This window comes from Bos grunniens, chromosome 26, assembly GCF_055505025.1.
Source record: "Bos grunniens cultivar Pamir isolate PY7600 chromosome 26, Bosgru_T2T1.0, whole genome shotgun sequence".
NCBI classification, from domain to species: domain Eukaryota; kingdom Metazoa; phylum Chordata; class Mammalia; order Artiodactyla; family Bovidae; genus Bos; species Bos grunniens.
In genome coordinates, this window is record NC_141190.1 from 41,747,519 (window position 1) to 41,768,645 (window position 21,127).

General features: G+C 48.3%; 1 protein-coding gene and 1 non-coding gene across 48 annotated transcripts in view; one reads left to right on the plus strand and one right to left on the minus strand.

The window, feature by feature from the left end:
• TACC2 (transforming acidic coiled-coil containing protein 2) overlaps positions 1-21,127 on the plus strand; it is a 234,989-nt gene that overhangs the window by 106,949 nt on the left and 106,913 nt on the right. For 31 of the 47 annotated variants that reach the window (XM_086377942.1, XM_086377954.1, XM_086377967.1 and 28 more), the window contains one exon: positions 9,227-9,352. The exons of the other annotated variants lie outside the window; for them this stretch is intronic. In XM_086377942.1, coding sequence (XP_086234068.1) covers positions 9,227-9,352 — 126 coding nt within the window. The remainder of the gene's footprint in view (positions 1-9,226; positions 9,353-21,127) is intronic. 47 annotated transcript variants of the gene reach the window in all.
• LOC147344456 (U6 spliceosomal RNA) lies at positions 11,852-11,958 on the minus strand. Its single transcript, XR_015155921.1, has one exon. It is a non-coding gene; the product is annotated as a U6 spliceosomal RNA (small nuclear RNA).

Sequence of the window (21,127 nt, forward strand, 5' to 3'; positions counted from 1 at the left end):
ACAGTAGGTTCCCACAGCCCTGGTTCCCTTTGCTTGTTGCCATGCCCATTCCACGGCCCCAGCCGACGTGCACACGGGGCCTGGGATGGCTAAGGAGCAGTGCACACCCGAGGGCATTCACCTGGCCAGGGGCAGCCGGGGGAGGGCATGGGTACTCTGGAAAAGCACATTCAGCGTGTCCTGTTGGGGAAAACAGCACGCCCTGTTGTTTGCATTGCTGACGCCGTCGCTTGTAGAGCGCTTCCCACGTGCCGGGCCCTTTGCTAGAGAAACATTGACCTGACAGCTCTCAGTGGACCCTCCTCATGCCCTTTCCAGGCAGAACGGCCCTTGCCCTCGCTGACAGGTGCGGGGGGCCGACCTCGGAGGGAACTTCTCGCAGGCTCGCACAGCTGTGTCGGTGAGGGCTGCCCCACCTCCCAGGGGTAGGGGCTGACCTGAACTTGGTTGGGGGCTGCCTGATCCTGCTGAGTTATCTGTTACTCACTCTGTGTTAGAAAAAAGTAAAAGCACAGCAAAACCACCGACTCATAGTTTTCTGTTCCTTAGAATGATGTGTCTTTATTTAATTTGAGCAGCGGATTTCATTGAAAGTTGAAGTAAATAATTGTACAGAGTCGGGGCTGGAGTCTGAGGTGTTATCTGTGAAGCATGTGGTTAATAAGGTGACCTTCCAACCAATCAGATGCTCAAAACCCACGTGGTCTTTTTTTAAAAGCATCTGTTTATCTGTTCGGCTGCAGTGGCTCTTAGTTGCATCATGTGGGATCTAGTTCCCTGGCCAGGGATTGAACCCGAACCCCCTGCATTGGGAGTGCGGAGTCTTAACCACTGGACCACCCAGAAAGTCCCCCACTTGGCCTGGATTGCTCCCCAGGGCCCTTCCCTCACACCTGGTGTTGGGTGGATGTTGTGAAGTTCGATGCAGGACTGATCCCATCTCCTCTGCACCTGCTGGGATTCCGCCCCACGTTCCTTGGCCCTGCTCCACGGCTCCTGCATCTCCTCCCACTCCAGTTATTCTCTACCCCACCCCCCACTTGCAGGACAGCCTGTCCTCAGCCTTCGAGGCCTTCTCTGCAGGCTGGCCCGGGCCCGGCTGTCTAGGTGAATGAACGCCCCATGGACCCCCATTCAGTGCTGCTCCCCTTGTGACCATGCTCTGCCCTCCCGAGCCCAGATGGGCTCTGCGGGTGCTGGGAGAGGCTGGTTGCCTGCATGCCTTTACTCCAGAACGTTTTGTTCGCTTCTTTCTGAAATAATTTCCTACTTAGAAAAGTTGCACAAGTAGCCCAAAGACCTCCCTACTCCCTTTGCCCAAAGTCTGAATTGTTGCCGTTTTACCTCCTGTGCTCTCGCCGCTCCCCCCCCAATATGTGTAGGTGTGGATGGAGATGCATTTATTTATCCATCATCACTGTATTTCTGAATCATTTGAGAGCCAGTTGCAGACTGGAGAGGGGAATGGCTACCCACTCCAGTGTTCTTGCCTGGAGAATTCCATGGACAGAGGAGCCTGGTGGACTATAGTCCATGCGGTCGCAGAGTCGGACACGACTGGGCGACTAACACTTTTTGCGACTCAAAGGTGTCCCCATCCAAACGAAACTGAACAGTCCAGTGACCAATTTCCCCAAACAAGGCCCCTCTCCAGCACGACGCCGAGCCAGCCATCCAGTTGGAAATCACTATGATACGTCCCAGCATCACTCAGTCATCAGAAGCCATTCGGATTCATCCACATGGTCTCTTTTCCATCCAATCTGGGGTTCAGCCCAGAGGCATGTGTTGCACTCTAAGAATGCCCGCAGACTCTCCTTCAGTCTGGAAGGACTCCTCTGTCTCTTGCTGTCTTTCATGACCTTCTGGGGTACAGCTCCTTCATTCTGGGAAGATCCCGCAACCAGCGTCCTCCAGAGCTTCCCCGTAACCAGACTCTGGCTGTCACTTGGGGCAGGGGTCCCACAGAAGTGACGCCGGTCACTTCTGATCCCGGTCAACACCTGGCCAAGTCGGTGCCCATAGCGTTTCTCTTACTTTGAGTCTTCGTACCCCACCACCTCACAGTCAGGTGGGAGAGTCCTCCAAGCCCACGCACTTGCCCTTCACTTCTTTGAACCTCTGTCCACCTGCCTTAGAGTCCTTTGATAGCTCCTGACTGACTTCATCACCACTCTGATGGTTCTTGCACGGGGCATTTTCAGTTTTCATCACTTCTTCTACATTTACCAGTGGACACTACAGTAAAAAGGAACTTTCACCCCTCCCCTTTTATGTATTTGTTCATGTCTTTGTATGGACTCATAGATTATTACTTTACTCAGTGGGTTTTATTACTATCTGTATTTTTTTTAATGCCAAAATAGTCCCTGATCTGGCCGGTGGCAGCCTCTTTGAGGTGGTTCTGATGTCCTTTTGACGTGACCTCTTTCAGCAGACAGAGCTGGAAGATAGATGTGTATACACACACATGCACACATACACACACCCCTTTTATTTATGAGTTCAGTTCAATTCAGTTGCTCAGTTGTGTTCGACTCTTTGCAACCCCATGGACTGTAGCATACCACGCCTCCCTGTCCATCACCAACTCCCGGAGCTTACTCAAAGTCATGTCCGTTGAGTCAGTGATGCCATCCAGCCATCTCATCCTCTGTCGTCCCCTTCTCCTCCTGTCTTCAATTTTTCCCAGCATCAGGGTCTTTTAAAATGAGTCAACCCTTCACATCAGGTGGCCAAAGTATTGGAGTTTCAGCTTCAACATCAGTCCTTCCAATGAATATTCAGGACTGATTTCCTTCAGGATGGACTAGTGTGATCTTGTTACTGTCCAAGGGACTCTCGAGTCTTCTCCAACACCACAGTTCAAAAGCATCAATTCTTCGGTACTCAGCTTTCTTCACAGTCCAACTCTCACATCCATACATGACCACTGGAAAAACCATAACTTTGACTAGACGGACCTTTGTTGGCAAAGTAATGTCTCTGCTTTTTAACATGCTGTCTAGGTTGGTTATAACTTTTCTTCCAAGGAGCAAGCGTTTTATCTATAGCTAGTGTTTATCTGATACCTCTGATTACAGCCCAGCCCTGAGAGTTCTTTCAAGCCTAAATTGCCTTTGTATAGGCAAGTCTTCCCCTGACTGTGAGAACCTGCTCCCTTTATCCTTGATACAGTTATTTTTCTGCTAATCTCCATGTGGGTAACAATTTCCTTAAGACACCAGTCTCATCCTCCCTGCCATTGTGGCCCCGACCCTTCTCCTGTCCTTTTTTCTTTTCCTGCCCAAACTGTCAGGGAGAGAGGGAGGGAGAAGCATTTTTAATCTGGAAAGCCCTCTGCACACGTGTGTCTGGTGAAGCACTTGGCTTACTCCTGTCCCCTCATAGGCCCTTCCCAGATCGCCCTGGCCTGAAAGGAGCCCGTTTTTTTTTCTGCTGCAGCTTGTTTTTCTATTACCAGCCTTCTTAGTTTTTTTTCTGTGTTAGGTTTTCAACTTGCCTTGCTCTCACTTAGCCTATCAACCCTGCGGTGTGCAGTCCTTCTCGTCTTAAAAACTACTTTATTGAGATGTGATTGACATAAATGAGGGACTTCGCTGGTGCCTGAGACAGTAAAGAATCTGCCTGCAATGTGGGAGACCCAGGTTCAATCCCTGGATCAGGAAGATCCCCTGGAGAAGGGAATGGCAACCACTTCAGTATTCTTGCCTGGAGAATTCCATGACATATAAAAGCTGTGCTATGCATATTTAATGTATACAGTTCAACGGGTTGAGGGATAAGTATATGCCTGTGAGACCATTACTGCCATCAAGGCGATAAACATATCCATCACCTCGCAAAGTATCCTCCCACCCCCATTACTGTTACTGTTATTATTATTAATATACGTGCTTAGTTGCTCAGTCTTGTCCAGCTGTTTGCGACCTCATGGACTGTAGCCCGCCAGGTTCCTCTGTCCATGGGATTCTCCAAGCAAGGATAATGGACTGGGTTGCCATTCCCTTCTCCAGGGGATCTTCCCCATCCAGAGACCAAACCTGGGTCTCCTGCATTGCAGACGGATTCTTTGTCATCTGATCTACCAGGAAAGTATGAGGATTATTAATCTGATCCCCGTTTAGCTTCTCTTGGTGCTGGCACCAGAGCTGTTCCTTTTGCATGGGTCTCATGTGTAAAACTGAAGGTGTTGGCTTCTTAGACCAGAATCTGAACGCCTGCCTCTTCGAAGCAGAGCTCCGCTCTGCCTCAGCCTCTGCAGGAAGGTGACTCATGGCCCTTTGGAGAAGCACTTGTTGATGCAAGCCTCCCTCCCTGGCATTCCACTGGAAAATCAACCCTTTGCTGGCCTGACTAAATTTATAAAGGGTTGGCCCCAGCAGCTGGTGGCAGCAGCTGGTAGTTAAAATCTCTGACAGATTTTTTTTTTCTCCTCTGAAAAATATTTCAGACACTCTGGTCCCAGCACCACCACTTGTAGAATTTGGAAGCCATTTATAGTCACTTACAGTTGGTCTGAGAAGAATTCCCCTCTGTCCTTATAAGTCAGCCCTCCGCTGTCCTTAAGCCATCTGGAGCATGACCGATCCCTTCGAAGTAAGACAGGAAGATGCAGGGGCTGAGGGTGCAGTGTGGATTTGATGGTTTTTTCCTTTACAGTCTCACTTGGTTCAGTTTAATATATATGTATACACACATATATGCATATTTAAATCATCCCTGAATATTCATTGGAAGGACTTATGCTGAAGCTGGAACTCCAGTCCTTTGGCCATCTGATGCAAAGAGCCAACTCATTGGAAAAGACCCTGATGCTCGGAAAGATTGAGGGGGAGAAGCGGGAGACAGAGGATGATGGTTGGATGGCATCACTGAATCAATGGACACGAGTTTGAGCAAACTCTGGGAGATACTGAAGGACAGGGGAGCCTGGTGTGCTGCAGTCCAGGGGGTCGCAAAGAGTCGGACACGACTGAGTGACTGAACAACAGCACGGGAGGCTTATAAACCTTTATCTGAGCCTATTAACTCTGCACACTATTCGAATGCCCTTTAATCTGCAGTACATTAGGAGCAGAGAATTGGAAAGCAGAAAGTAAAAAGATAGTCAGGTGAGGTGGTGGAGGCAGATGCGCTGGCTCAGAGCCTGTGAGGGAGAGGCCAGACTGAGCTTGCAGAGTCCTCAGCCATGGTACTGTCCAGGGCCTTCCCTTTCAGAGATGGAAAAGTTAAGCTCAGAGCAGTCACCTGGCTGAGATCCCAAGGTGGGGCTTGGTCTAGAATCCAGCCTTCATGACTCCATATACAATTGTGTTTTAGGGCCATGGCATACCTCCTCACTTACATCATAGGCGCTCAAGACGCTCGCTGATCATGTGTCACTGACAAAGTGTTTAATTATATTCAGGATTCTCTGTTCCAAAAAAATCCCAGCCGTCAAGCAATTGTCCAACATGCTTTGAAAATTAATTCTGTCCCCAATGAGTTAAAATGCCATCTCATAGACTGTGCGGGGAGATACTGTCATCTGACAAATTCTCCACCGGGACCTTAATTTTCCCCAGTGGTGCCTATTGAGAGAGGAACAGCTGGGTTTCTGCCCTGGGATGAGGCTGGCAAGCCTGGGTCCTCCCAGGGAGGGAAGGTGTGAGTAGAGAAGTCACTATAGGTGTGAGTTTAGAAGCGTTGCTTTGCTGGCCCCCTCTCTTAAAATTTTCACTGAGCTATGAATTGAAATTGCTCCCTGGCATCGAAATTTTCCTCCAAGATGCTTTTTCTTTTGCTTATAAAAGCCGCATATGTTCAGAATAGAACTAGAAAATAGAGTTAAACTCAACGAAAAAGAAAAGAAACACTGCTAACTTTACTACTGAAAGAGAATTGCCGTTAACTCCTTGATGTGTATCCTTCCACATTGCTTGGTTTGTTCACTGTCAATTGCTTCCTGTGTGGGTGTTTGTACATACACGCATGTGTACACACATACACACAGATACGTGTATATTCATACACACATGCACGGAAAGTCTGGATCATGCTGCCAGTAGTTTTTTAACCTATTTTCAGTTAATAATGGATGTCTTTATTTTTGAATGCATGGAGATCTACCTTCTTTTTGAAATTTTTAAAGTTGATTTTCTAACCTTTTTTTCACATGGCTGAAAATGAGTCCATTCTGTGACTGCTTTAACTTGCCTGACTGTCCCCTAGTGTGGACATTCTGGCTGTTTCCTTTTTGTTTTTCCTATTGTGGTCACAGCTGTGATTGGCATCTTTGCTCACACCCTTAATCATCTCCTTAGAATAAATTCTTGGAAGTAGAATGGTTGTGTCAAAAGAAACAGTCTTTTATGGCTTTCGGTGTGTGTTGCCAGAACTCCTGGGCCGTGTTTTTCCGCTCAGGTTTTATGACTTTGGAAGGCCGGTATTGCCTGTGGTTAAGGATTCTCCAAACCGTGGTCCAGCAGAGACATCCTGAGTCCCTGCGGGCCTCCTCCTCCAGGCCCGCCCCTTCCTTCACTTCGCTCTCTGCTCATCTCCCTCTGACTCCTCGGGTGTGGTCATCACAGGGCTCCAGGGTCGGAGGGCTTGGGATGGTGGGTGGAACTGTGAAGGAAGAAGGAAGCGTCACAAGATCCATGGGAGTAAATAGAAAGGCGTGGGCACAAGTGTGTGCCAGTCTGGCCCTATTTAGAACATAGTTTCGGAACGCTCACCCTGGGCCTCCCCGCCTCTCTTTCGTCTCAATGCCAAGGGAAGCACTTTGGGGTGTTTTGAGGCTTTGGGCTGATTCTTCAGCTTAAGATCGACTCCCAGCCCCTCACCCTGGCCTTGTGATCTGGCTCTGGCCCTTCTGTCCCCTTCCTGGTCATCTTGATCTGTGCTCCAGCTGCAGTGGCCTTTCCAAATTCCTCCAGACCGGCACTCTCCTTCCTGGACTGGGCTTTCAGATCTGCGGCTCCCTCTGCTGCAGGCTCCCTCTGCTGCAGGCGCCCCTTCCCTTACTCTTCTGCCCTTGGGATAAAACCCAGTGGGGCGGTTAAGGGCGTGGCTCCTGGTGTCTGGCTTGGGTTTGTATCCTGGTTCTGCCTTTTACCAGCTGTGCAACCTTGGACAAATTACTCAACTTCTCTATGCATTGGTTTCCTCATCTGTAAAGTGGGACTAATGATAATACCCACCTCATAGGGTGGTTGTGAGCATTGAATATGGTGATGGCTGTGAACACTTAGATCTTAGTTCCTGGCACAAAGCACGTGTCAGCAAACATTAGCTGTCACTGAGCTGATTGATGGCTGGCCTCAGCTTATAATGTTACAAAGACGTTTTCCCTGATCCCCACTCCAGGCTGGGACCTCCTAGTTTATGTTCTAGCCATTTGTATCTCTCTATCTTAGCAGTTACAACAGTTTTTACTGGAGAAACAAGTATTTTTATTTTACTTTTAGAATTGTTATTATTATTTTTAACACCAAAAACATTTTGTATTGGGGTATAGCTGATTAACGGAGAAGGCAATGGCACCCCACTCTAGTACTCTTGCCTGGAAAATCCCATGGACAGAGGAGCCTGGTAGGCTGCAGTCCATGGGGTCGCTAAGAGTCGGACACGACTGAGCGACTTCACTTTCACTTTTCACTTTCATGCGTTGGAGAAGGAAATGGCAACCCACTCCAGTGTTCTTGCCTGGAGAATCCCAGGGACGGGGGAGCCTGGTGGGCTGCCGTCTATGGGGTTGCACAGAGTCGGACACGACTGAAGCGACTTAGCAGTATAGCTGATTAAAATGTTGTGGTAGTTTCAGGTGAACAGCAGAGGGACTCAGCTATACATACACAGGTATCCATTCTCCCCCAAACCCCTCTCCCCTCCAGGCTGGCACATGACATTGAACGGAGTTCCATATGCTATACAGTAGGTCACTGTTGCTTATCCATTTTAAACGTAGCATTGTGTGCATGACCTCCCACAGTCCCTAACTATCCCTTCCCCCTGTTTACCATAAGTTTCTTTTCTGTTTTCTAAGTAAGCCCATTTGTGTAGTTTCTTTTTAGATTCCATGTGTAAGGAATGTCACGATATTTCTCCTCCTCTGTCTGACTTACTTCATAACTCTCTAGATCCATCCATGTTGCTGCAAATGGCATTATTTCATTCTTTTTAATGGCTGATTGATATTCCTTGTATATATGTATCACATCTTCTTTATCCATTCCTCTCTTGATGGACATTTAGGTTGCTTCTGTGTCTTGGCTATTGTAAACAGTGAATACGCATTAAGAAAAAAAAATTTTTTTTAAACTTTGACTGTTGCCTGAGACTGTAAGCTCCACGAGGGCAGGGACCACCTTACAGGGTTGTTGTAATAATAACATAGTTGTTATTCAGTCAGTGTCTGCTCAGGGACTGAAGGTAATGGTCTCGTTACTGACTGCTACAGAGCCAAGTTCATCAGAAAGAAGTAATGACCCTTCCTGATAAGCTAAGACATGACTGGTCACGGAAGGGGATTCCCAGAGAGTAAAAGGATGTGTGTGACCAGCGACAGCGTCCGGTGTCCCTCGGAACTTTCAGAGCAGCCTGCTCTTGGAGGTTGTCTGATGCCAACCTTCTCAGCGGACAAAGGGCCAGTGTAGTTTTTAATTTCTAACTCACTTTAAGGTCTAAACTTCTGAAAACATATTTAAATGAATTACTAGAAAGCAAAACAAAGCTCAAGGCCAGGGTGTCTCTACCCGGGTGTACCGACCTCTGGGGCCAGATAATTCTTTGCTGTGGGTCTGCCCTGTGCATTGTAGGGTACTTAGCAGCATCCCTGGATGCCAGCTGCACCTGGCCCTCTGGTTGTGATGATCAGAATTGTCTTCAGATATTGCCAAATGTCCCCTGGTTGGCAAAAGTCACCCCTGGTTGAGAACCGCCCATCAAGACCTACAAAAGACAAACCCCGACTTTAATTACTGGAGTCAACAGACAGAATGAATACCATGTTCCTCTAAAGACCTCTAGGCCCTTACCCCGGGTGTGTGTGCTGTGTCTTCATGGAGCAGTAACCAACCCCTCCTGGATCAGCACCGCCATGGGCCATGCTTGGAGTAGCCCAGCTCCTTCCTCTACAGGAAGGGAAATTGAGGCCCTGCGTGGGACCCAGAGAAAATGTGCAGTTGAAACACATTGAAGACGTTCAGGAACATTTCTGAGCCTTGGTTTTCTCCTCTCCCAGTTCACTTGTAGCAGATGATGTCATCCAGCCGGCTGCCCTTGAAGACCTGGAAAACTCACTCTTAGCTGCCTCGACCTCCCACAGTGATGTCAGCAGCCACGTCTCCAAGGATCTGATAGCCCAGAGGTGGGGTGGGGGTGGGCCGGCGGCTGATGGCAGGACCCTGGGGCCCACTCTCTGAGGCTGCCTCCTTGTCCTCCCCTGCCCTCTTCTGCCCACAGTTCCAGCCCCTCACCCCTACACCCCTAGCCCCGGTGTGCACACTCCCCTGCATGGGGCTGGGCCAAGTCGCTCAGTGGTATTTGACTCTCTGCGACCCCCTGGACTGTAGCCTGCCAGACTCCTCTGTCCATGGAATTCTCTAGGCAAGAATACTGGAGTGGGTAGCCATTCTGTTCTCCAGGGATCTTCCTAATGCAGGGATTGAACCCAGGTCTCCTGCCTTGCAGGCAAGGCTTTACCATCTGAGCCACAAGGGAAGCTCTCCTGGGGCCTTAGGGATGACCTGAGGGGACCCCAGGAAGGAGCTTTCCCTGCCCCCAACAAAGGCCATTTTAGAGATTTGTCCTCCTGTGTTCTTATTTAAATAGAAGCCCTCCAGGAATGACATTGTGCTATTCATACTTTCCCAGGAATGACTTAGCTGCCTCTGTCCTCCCAGGACACAAGCTGGGGTAGGTGCTTGTGTTCTTTATCTTTGGGAGGTGGGCAGAGACTATAGGAGCCAGCAGCCCACAGGAAAGGGACCAGATCCCGTGTCTTCGCTCCGCAAATGGGCCTGGCTGAGGACTTCTCCTCACCTTCGAGCCGCCCACCCGCCTGCCCTGGCCCTGCCCTGCGTGCCCCACACCCCACCCCTCACTGTTCTCCGTGTGCAGTGTGTTCATCGTGCGTCTGCCTGCAGACTTCACACTTAGTTTATTGAAACCAGGCTTGTTCACAGCCAGCCTTGGGACTTGGCTCAGATGCCTTTACACACACACACACACACACACACACACACACACAATCTCTCTCTTTCTCTACACACAGGTGTATATATATGTATGTCTCTATAATGTATATGTATGTGTATATATATATACATACTTCTGCTTTATATTGATATATATATGTATAGTATATATTATATAATGTATAATTATATAATACATAACGTATTTATATATATGTATGTATATACTACTTCTGCTTTATTGACTATGCTAGAGCCTTTAACTGTGTGGATCACAGCAAACTGTGGAAAATTCTTAAAGAGATGGGAATATCAGACCACCTTATCTGCCTCCTGAGAAATCTGTATGCAGCTCAAGAAGCAACAGTTAGAACTGGACATGGAACAACGGACAGGTTCCAAATAGGAAAGAAGTATGTCAAGGCTGTATATTGTCAGCCTGCTCACTTAACTTATATGTAGAGTACATCATGTGAAACTCCAGTCTAGATGAAGGACAAGCTGAAATCAAGATTGCTGGGAGAAATATCAAGAACCTCAGATACGCAGATGACACCACCCTTATGGCAGAAAGTGAAGAGGAACTAAAGAGCCTCTTGATGAAAGAAAGTGAAAGAGGAGAGTGAAAAAGTTGGCTTAGAACTCAACATTCAGAAAACTAAGATCATGGCATCTGGTCCCATCACTTCATGGGAAATAGATGGGGAAACAGTGGAAACAGTGACAGTTTATTTTTGGGGCTCCAACATCACTGCAGATGGTGACTGCAGCCATGAAATTAAGATGCTTGCTCCTTGAAAGAAAATCTATGACCAATTTAGACAGAATGTTAAAAAGCAGAGACATTATTTTGCCCACAAAGGTCCTTCTAGTCAAAGCTATGGTTTTTCCAGTAGTCATGTATGGATGTGAGAGTTGGACTATAAAGAAAGCTGAGCACAGAATTGATGCTTTTGAGGTGTCGTGTTGGAGAAGACTCTTGAGAGTCCCTTGGACTGCAAGGAGATCCAACCAGTCCATCCTGAAGGAAATCAACCCTGAATATTCCTTGGAAGGACTGATGTTGAAGCTGAAACTCCAATACTTTGGCCACCTGATGCGAAGAACTGACTCATTTGAAAAGACCCTGATGCTGGGAAAGATTGAAGGCAGGAGAAGGGGACGACAGAGAATGAGATGGTTGGATGGCATCACCGACTGGATGGACACGAGTTTGAACAAGCTCCAGGAATTGGTGATGGACAGGGAAGCCTGGCGTGCTGCAGTCCACGGGGTCGCAAAGAGTCTCCAACACGACTGAGCGACTGAACTGAAAGGACCCACTGGGGGATCAGGGCAAGCCCATAGGCTGCCTCCAAACCCTGGTGGACTGCACCCTGTCCAGGGCCCTGGTTGGCTGTGTGGGTTCTCCCCACCCCGCGGCCCTAGACAGTCCAGCCCCTAGACCTTTGCCTAGGTAGTGCCTGCTTCCTGGTGTGCCCTTCCCTACCATCAACCCCAGGTCTTTCTGGAAAAAAGCTTCCAAACTGGGGAGAGTTCGACAGCTTTTGGAGGAGGAATTGCAGACTGAATCCAGGGGCCCTCGATGGGCTAAGTTTCTTGCTTATGAGCGAGTTACAGCTAAAAAGCTTATGTGAATAGATTATGGATATGGATATGGGGGGAAATGGCAAAATATGGAACGCTTCACGAATTTGCGTGTCATCCTTGCGCAGGGGCCATGCTAATCTTCTCTGTATCGTTCCAATTTTAGTATATGTGCTGCCGAAGCGAGCACGAACTTGATGAAGACTCCAGAGCTATTTATAGTGGACAGAATTAAAAACTTTTCGCTGAGGGTGAATTCCATTAGCAACCAATTCAGCAATTCTTCCCCCCCCCCCTTTTTTTTTACTGCATTAGTGCAATAGTAGCTTAATCTAAAGGAGTTATTCACTGAAACTGAGAAAGTGTTGCTTCACTAATTATAATGCAGATCGCTGTTGGGAATCAACGAACGTATGCAAATTACCCCGGAAGAGGGGCGGAGCCACTGCCGTCCCGGAGGTGTCCCGGAAGCTGAACCTGAATGTATATATACATGTTGTTCATTGTTTTCAGTCCCTCAGTCGTGTCCGACTCTGCCACCCCAAGGACTGCAGCCCGCCACGCCTCCCTGTCCATCACCAACTCCCGGAGCTTGCTCAAACTCTTGACCATTGAGTCGGTGATGCCATCCAACCATCTCATCCTCTGTCGTCCCCTTCTCCTGCCTTCTATCTTTCCCAGCATCAGGGTCTTTTCAAATGAGTCAGTTCCTCACATCAGGTGGCCAAAGTATTGGAGTTTCAGCTTCAGCATCAGTCCTTCCAAGGAATATTCAGGGTTGATTTCCTTCAGGATTGACTGGCTTGATCTCCTTGCAGTCCAAGGGATTCTCAAGAGACTTCTCCAGCACCACAGTTCAAAGGCATCCATTCTTCGGGGCTCAGCCTTTTACACTGTCCACCTTTTTCATCCGTACATGATTACTGGAAATACCATAGCTTCCACTATATGGACCTTTATTGGCACAGTAATGTCTCTGCTTTTTAAAAGAGCCTTGACTGTGTTTTTCTTTTTTTTTTTTTTTTTTTTTTTGACCTCAGCGTGCGATTGTGGGATCTTAGTTTCCTGACCAGGGATCAAACCTGGGTCCCGAGCGGTGCAAACACTGAGTCCTAACAACTGGTGTGTGTGTGTTACTTTACTTCAGTCCTCTCGGAGTGTTTGCAACCCTGTGGACCATAGCCCACCAGGTTTCTCTGTCAATAGGTTTTTCCAGGCAAGAATACTGGAGTGGGTTCCCATGCCCTCCTGTAGGGGATATTCCTGACCCAGGGATTGAACCCACCTCTGTTAATTTTCCTGTGTTTGCAGGCGTGATCTTTACCACTAGCACTACCTGGGAAGCCCTCTCCCCCCACCCCCCAACAACCAGACTGCCAGAAAATTCCCCCTACACACATTGTAATTATATCTTATTAGTAAAACTGCTGCTTTTGGCTGCCTAATGCGTGGCACTGGGGAGCCATAGTGAATGAAACAGGCTAGGAGTCCCTTCTCCCCAGGCTGAGACCCGAGCCTCCCTCTGAACTCTTTCAGCCACCCTTGCCCCAGGTGTCACTGCCCTTCTCAGATACCTATGAATGATCTGTCTCAGAGGCCCTCTCTGTGAATGGAGGAACTGGATCAGTTGCGACCTCCAGAACCACAGCACCCAGCCTGAGTCCGGCTGGCCCTTGGGAAATGTTGCTGAACTTGAAACGGGTTAGAGGGGAGTGATGGGGTGGGCCTCCTTCTCTGTCTGCTTGGGGGTCTGTGTGTGCTGACCACCTCGCAGCCGGCTTTGTCGGGGGAGCAGGCCGTCCATTCCTGCTGTCCCGCTGGGACAGTGTCAAGCGACCTCTTCATAAACTGGGAGGTTTACCTGGTGGAGGAGAAATGTTAGGGTAGGGTTGACACAGCAGGAAGCTCTAGGCCAGAAACAGGTGCTGTGAGGCGGCTGCATGTTGACATCGAATTCTGAATGTTTCTGTTACTGGTGGGAGCCAACTATAGTTCTTATGTGCGAATTTAACTTCTTAAAGAGAAATCTAGTTGGGGAACAAGACCCTCAGCACCCAAGGAGTGTGCAGAAGCTTCTAGGGTGAAGTCAGGCATGCCTTGCCATCCTCCTGCTTGGCTTCCTCCCTCCCCCATGGCTCTCCCTGACCCCCACCGTTTTTATCTTTTTTTTTTTTTTTTTTTTTTTACTTGTGGGGTAAGTGTGAAGGACTCCCGTACTCTCCGAGTTGACCCTTCTCCCCCAGTCTCCAAGTTGGCCTCAAGATGGAGGCTCCTCTTTTATCTTACTTTTTAAAATTTATTCATGTATATTGATTTTTGGCTGCACTGGGTGTTCTTTGCTGCGTATGGGCTTTCTCTGCTTTTGGTAAGTGAGGGCTACTCCCTAGTTGTGGTGAACGGGCTTCTCGTTGCAGTGGCTTCTTTTGTTTTAGGGCACAGGCTCTAGGGTGCCTGGGCTTCAGGAGCTGTGGCTCTTGGACTCCAGAGCACAGGCTTAGAAGTTGTGGTGCATGGGCTTCACGGTCTTCTCCAACCAGGGATCAAACCTGCGTCTCCTGCATTGGCAGGCGCTTTCTTAACCACTGGACCACCAGGGAAGTCCTCCCCCACCGTTTTAGCAAGGCCGAGGGACCTCCAGCTGCAGTGGGAGGGGCTCACCCTTAGTGGGGCTTGGAGGGGGCCTGAGATCATCCTTATTCAGAGCTCCAGGGAGACCCAGGGGCGTGGGAGCAGAGGCTACAGGAGCCTCTGCCGTCTTGGCTGGGCGGCACTCAGGACAACTAAAGTCCACTGGGGGTGTTACTGGTGCCCCTAAAGTCCTCTCCGCACCCCGAGACTGTGTATTTTAAATGGCTTGTCCAGGCCCCACTATAGTCCAGTGATGTCTGCTCTTCAGGCTCCCGCTGAGGGCACTTTCTGTGGTCTAGGGCCATGCAGACTGCTCACTGTAAATGCTCACAACACCCCCAGGAGGCAGGGGGTTCTGTTATGACTGCTCTGTTACAGATGAGCAGACCGAGGCACAGAGATGCCAGTGTGTTCAAGGACATGTAGCTAGTGAGTGGCAGAGCTGGGCTTTGAAGCAGGTCCAGCTTGGCTACCAAGCCTGGTTCTGAACTTCTCCACTGGCTGCAGCGAACTGGGTTCCTTCCTTCCCCCATGCCATGAAGTCCTGCCTACATCATGGCCTCTCTCAAGTCCGAGGAAGACACGAGTAAAGAAGCTGTGTCTCCTGTGACCATGACCAAGCGTGAATACAGGATGCAGGAAGGAACCGATGACTAAGTTCCAAGGACTGATTACATCCATGCTGAGAGCCTGGCCAGCCCTCTGGCTTCATTTTCCAGTGGAAAGATTCGGTAGATCTCTGTGCTGACAAGCAATTTTGGTGCCTTGCCAGTGTGATTGGACTTTTGTCCAGAGTTGTATTGTCCTATTCTGACTGGAAATTGGGGGGAAGGGGGTAGTCCATATTTAGTGCCATGCTTTTCCTGATTTTGTGCGTTTTGTTGGTGATGTTGCTGTTTCAAAGCACAAGAAGGCTATGATGAGCCTGATGTAGAAAATGCTTGTGTTAGATAAGCTTCATTTGGGTGTGCGTTATAGTGCTGTTTTCTATGAATTCAACATTCAGTTCATTTCAGTTCAGTTCAGTCGCTCACTTGTGTCCAACTGTTTGCGACCCCGTGAATTGCAGCACGCCAGGCCTCCCTGTCCATCACCAACTCCCGGAGTTCACTGAGACTCACATCCATCGAGTCAGTGATGCCATCCAGCCATCTCATCCTCTGTTGTCCCCTTCTCCTCCTGCCCCCAATCCCTCCCAGCATCAGGGTCTTTTCCAATGAATCAACTCTTTGCATGAGGTGGCCAAAGTACTGGAGTTTCAGCTTTAGCATCATTCCTTCCAAAGAAATCCCAGGGCTGATCTCCTTCAAAATGGACTGGTTGGATCTCCTTGCAATTCAGGGGACTCTCAAGAGTCTTCTCCAACACCACAGTTCAAAAGCATCAATTCTTCAGCGCTCAGCCTTCTTCACAGTCCAACTCTCATATCCATACATGACCACTGGAAAAACCATAGCTTTGACTAGACAGACCTTTGTTGGCAAAGTAATGTCTCTGCTTTTGAGTATGCTATCTAGGTTGGTCATAACTTTTCTTCCAAGGAGTAAGCATCTTTTAATTTCATGGCTGCAGTCACCATCTGCAGTGATTTTGGAGCCCCCAAAAATAAAGTCTGACACTGTTCCCACTGTTTCCCCATTTGCCATGAAGTGATGGGACCAGATGACATGATCTTCGTTTTCTGAATGTTGAGCTTTAAGCCAACTTTTTCACTCTCCACTTTCACTTTCATCAAGAGGCTTTTTAGTTCCTCTTCACTTTCTGCCATAAGGGTGGTGTCATCTGCATATCTGAGGTTATTGATATTTCTCCTGGCAATCTTGATTCCAGCTTGTGCTTCTTCCAGCCCAGCGTTTCGCATGATGTACTCTGCATATAAGTTAAATGAGCAGGGTGACAATATACAGCCTTGACGTACTCCTTTTCCTATTTGGAACCAGTCTGTTGTTCCGTGTCCAGTTCTAACTGTTGCTTCCTGACCTGCATACAGATTTCTCAAGAGGCAGGTCAGGTGGTCTGGTATTCCCATCTCTTTCAGAATTTCCCACAGTTTATTGTGATCCACACAGTCAAAGGCTTTGGCATAGTCAATAAAGCAGAAATAGATGTTTTTCTGGAACTCTCTTGCTTTTTCCATGATCCAGCGGATGTTGGCAATTTGATCTCTGGTTCCTCTGCCTTTTCTAAAACCAGCTTGCACATCTGGAAGTTCACGGTTCATGTATTGCTGAAGTCTGGCTTGGAGAATTTTGAGCATTACTTTACTAGCGTGTGAGATGAGTGCAATTGTGCGGTAGTTTGAGCATTCTTTGGCATTGCCTTAAGGAATATATATTGTGTGCATGCCTGCTAAGTTGATTCAGTCATGTCCATCTCTTTGTGACTCTATGGACTATAGCCTGCCAGGCTCCTCTGTCCATGGGACTCTCCAGGCAAGAATAGTTGAGTGGGTTGCCATGCCCTCCTCCAGAGGATCTTCCTCACCCAGAGATCAAACCTGCATCTCCAGCATTGCAAGCAGATTGTTTACCACTGAGGCACCGGGGAAACCCCAAGGAGTACATATAAATTTATATTAAGGAATCACTACAGATGGTGACTGCAGCCATGAAATTAAAAGACATTTACCCCTTGGAAGGAAAGTTATGACCAACCTAGATAGCATATTCAAAAGCAGAGACATTACTTTGCCAACAAAGGTTCGTCTAGTCAAGGCTATGGTTTTTCCTGTGGTCATATATGGATGTGAGAGTTGGACTGTGAAGAAGGCTGAGCGCTGAAGAATTGATGCTTTTGAACTGTGGTGTTGGAGAAGACTCTTGAGAGTCCCTTGGACTGCAAGGAGATCCAACCAGTCCATTCTGAAGGAGATCAGCCCTGGGATTTCTTTGGAAGGAATGATGCTAAAGCTGAAACCCCAGTACTTTGGCCACCTCATGCGAAGAGTTGACTCATTGGAAAAGACCCTGATGCTGGGAGGGATTGGGGGCAGGAGGAGAAGGGGACAACAGAGGATGAGATGGCTGGATGGCATCACTGACTCGATGGACGTGAGTCTGAGTGAACTCCAGGAGTTGGTGATGGACAGGGAGGCCTGGTGTGCTGCGATTCATGGGGTCACAAAGAGTCAGATACGACTGAGCGACTGATCTGATCTGATCTGATTAGCTGCATATTAAATAAAGTATTTTAAAACAGAAACTCACATAAAACAAGGTTATATTTTGATCAGTTGACAAAAATACTATGGCCAGTGGCTCACAGGAACCTACCCCTATATTTCCCCTAGGACCAGTGGTTCAGTGTTTGCTAATTCAGTGTCTACATGGCTTTATAGAATGTAATTACTGCAAATAAAGAGAATCAACTGTACTTAACTTTGCTGCTCTGTGGGAGTAATTAAGAAGGGCATTCTGGGTGTGTGGTGGTGGCTTTTTAAACCTCAGAAATGGCCCTGCCTACTCACCCCATCTGTTTTAGTCTCTTCCTGCTGCCGTAACAAAATATCACAGACTGGATGACTCATAAGCAGCAGAAATTATTGGACCTCCCTGGTGGCCCAGTGGTTTAAGACTGAGTTTTCAGTGCAGGGGGCATGGATTCAGTCCCTCGTTGGGGCAGATCCTGATGCCACGAGATGCAGCCAAATAAACAAAACAGCAAAAAGTACTGCTCACAGTTCTGGAGGCTGGAAGGCCACAGTGAGGGTGCCAGCATGGTTCGAGTGAGGGCCCTCTTCCTGGTTGCAGATGTCTCACTATGCCCTTACATGATGAAGGGACCTGGGGAACTCTGAAGGGTCTCTTTTATATTGTCACTAACCCCTTTCACGAGGGCCCCACCCTTATGACCTAGTCACCTACAGACGGCCCCACCTCCTAATGCCATCACCTTGGGCATTGGGATGTCCATGTAGGAATTCCAGGACACAGACATTCAGGCCATAGCATTACCCAGGTTCCTGTTCAGAGCAGGGACAGGAGGGGCAGGAGAGGTGAGCAGAGGCAGGGAGGGAAGAAAGCAGAGGGCAGTCTGGAACATCCTCCCTGGAGTGTTGCCACCCTGCCCGAGCAGGTTTGGGACCTTAAATTAAAAAATTAAATTTAAATAAAAGCATGTTTAAAAAATTCACTAAAACAAGGAAAGTGGGGCTGGAGCATTTTCTTTAAGCCCCTGGAGAGAAAGCAGAGCTTTCTCCCTCCTTTCTGCCGCTACTATTTCTTTGGCGCTGGATCTTTCCCTTTTAAGAACTCTTCTTTCTGAATGAGAACCGACAGGACACCCTGGTCCTTGCAGTAGTTCTCACATACAATGGATGGGATTTCAGTGCCCCCCCCTCTCCCCACCCAATTAAAGCCGCTGGAGGACATCAGACTTGCCCCCTCCTCGGGGAATAGCCTCTGAACCTGCTATCGGTGGTTGGGCTTCCCTTTGGCCTTCGGCCTCCCAAGATGGCACAGAAAGTCCAACTCAGACCTTCTAGAGCATTCTACAAATGACCAGATTGCCTGTGGCCACTTGTACTCCCATCTGTTCAATATTTTCTATTTTTTTTTTAATAAAGCAGCAGGATTGCTTTTCAATTGAAACCATGCAGCTGTACTACCATTTGTTAAACAGAGTAAAATAGGGCACCCTGGTTACATCTGGGAACTCTGGTGTTTTTCCCATAGTCAGGACTCCGAGCAGAGGGGTCTCTTTAGATCTTGAGGACTCCCTGGATACAGCTAGGAAACTCTTCACCTGAGTCATGTCCACGGGGTCCAAAGGTTAGCACGCCTCAAAAGAACCCGGGTCCAGCCCAGATTTCTGCCCCATTCCTTGAGTGTCTGATTCAGGAGGTCTGCAGAGAGGCCCCCCGCCTCTGCAAACCATTTTTTACAAGTTCCCAGGTGCTACTGCTTCTGCTGGTCTGGGGTCCACACTTGGGGAACCACTGGGTAAGGCAGTCGTGTCCAGATGCTTTCTCCTCACCTGTCAGGCTGTTCACAGCTCCTCAGAGTAGGGAAGTCCTGACCCAGCAGCTGGTGTCTGAAGTTTCTGATTGATCTTCGACTTCAGACAGGAGAGCCAGGGACGAGGGAGAGCCCCTGCTCTGTGTGACAGCCTCTATAGAGTTTCCCGATTCCGAAACGGAGCTTCAGAATTTTCCAAAGTTGAAAGTACAGGGAATTCATACTGACTTGCAGCTTCTGTTGCTCCTCTTGCTCCAAATAGTGCAGTTTATTTTGGTTTCCTCTGTTTGTACTGTAAGATTTTTTTTTTTTTTCGTCTTTCTGCTATGGATGTGCCTCAGTGGGTTTAACTACTTCAGAAAGGTTAGCTGAACCTTTATTTAGGCAAGTACCTTAGTAAAACTGAATGATAAAGTGGAACTGTTGTTTTTTTTAATTTAGAAAAGGAATCACCTAAGCTTCCCTGGTGGCTCAGAGGTTAAAGCGTCTCCCCACAATGCGGGAGACCTGGGTTCCATCTCTGGGTTGGGAAGATCCCCTGGAGAAGGAAATGGCAACCCACTCCAGTATTCTTGGAGAAGGAAATGGCAACCCACTCCGGTATTCTTGCTTTGAGAATCCTATGGACGGAGGAGCCTGGTGGGCTACAGTCCACGGGTCGGGTTGCAAAGAGTTAGACACGACTGACCGACTTCACTTTCACTTTCAAGTCTCTTCTGAAGAAAGGGATTCCTTTACACCATTTCAGAAGTACGTGTTGAAGGTATTCGTGCTCTTGAGACAAATTTACGTAACCAGCGCCCAGCAGGCTGAGTCACTCGGTTGCACCTAATTTGTTCGGAACCTGTGAGTTTCCAGTGTCAAGCTTGGTGCTCTTAGGTTGATGCACATGAATTGCCACACTGGCAATTGTCAAAATGGCCATTTCATATGGTTCAAAGTAGTACAGGATCTTGTTCTTGGTCTGGTTTTTCATGGTTCTGGAGCTGCTTTATGTAGTAGATAGGTTTTGACTTTTGAATAAGTAGTTAAATCTTGGATATCTGATATCAGCTTCCGGTTGGTCCTCTGAATCCACATCTCTACATTCTCTGTAACCACGCGAGGAGTCTTGCACCTGGAGAAAGGATGCAAAGGACTGGGAAAGACAATGGTGGGAATTAATGGGCTGGATGGTCCAACCCAGATCAAAGCCTCTTGTGGTCTTGGGACGGTATTTACGACTTTTTCTTTAGTTAATATTTTCCTTCCTGATTAAGTTTTGCTTCAGCCAAGTTTAATACTAATTTCTCCCCTCTGAGCACAGACTCGCTCTGTGAAAAGGGTATGAACATGCTGGGTCAGAATTGACAAGCCAGCTCAGGGTTAACATGTGCGAAGCCAGCCTACAGCCAGCTGGACATCTGAAGGTCAGTGGTGTTTAGGGGCTGTGTATATGCTCACGTGGGCTGCTGCTGGCAACTAGAGATCTCTTGATGTGCCTGCTTTGGAATTTCCAGCCAATTCGCAAGCGTCTCTGGGCACCTTCTCATTTTGGCTTGGCTACTTCTCGGTGGTTGTGTCTCGAAGGAGGACGATCCTGGAACTCCCATCTCGGCGACTCCTTGTATCAAACCCCAGGCCTCTGCTGGACTGATTGTCTGGTGCTCCTATGGACTGAGCGTAGCTCGCTAAGCCAGCAATTTCCAATTGCTTTTTTTCCTTTGGCTTGCGTCGTGCTTTCAGTCTGAGCCGAGTCTTGGCCTTAGCTCTTGTCCTATTACGTAATCGTGTGCG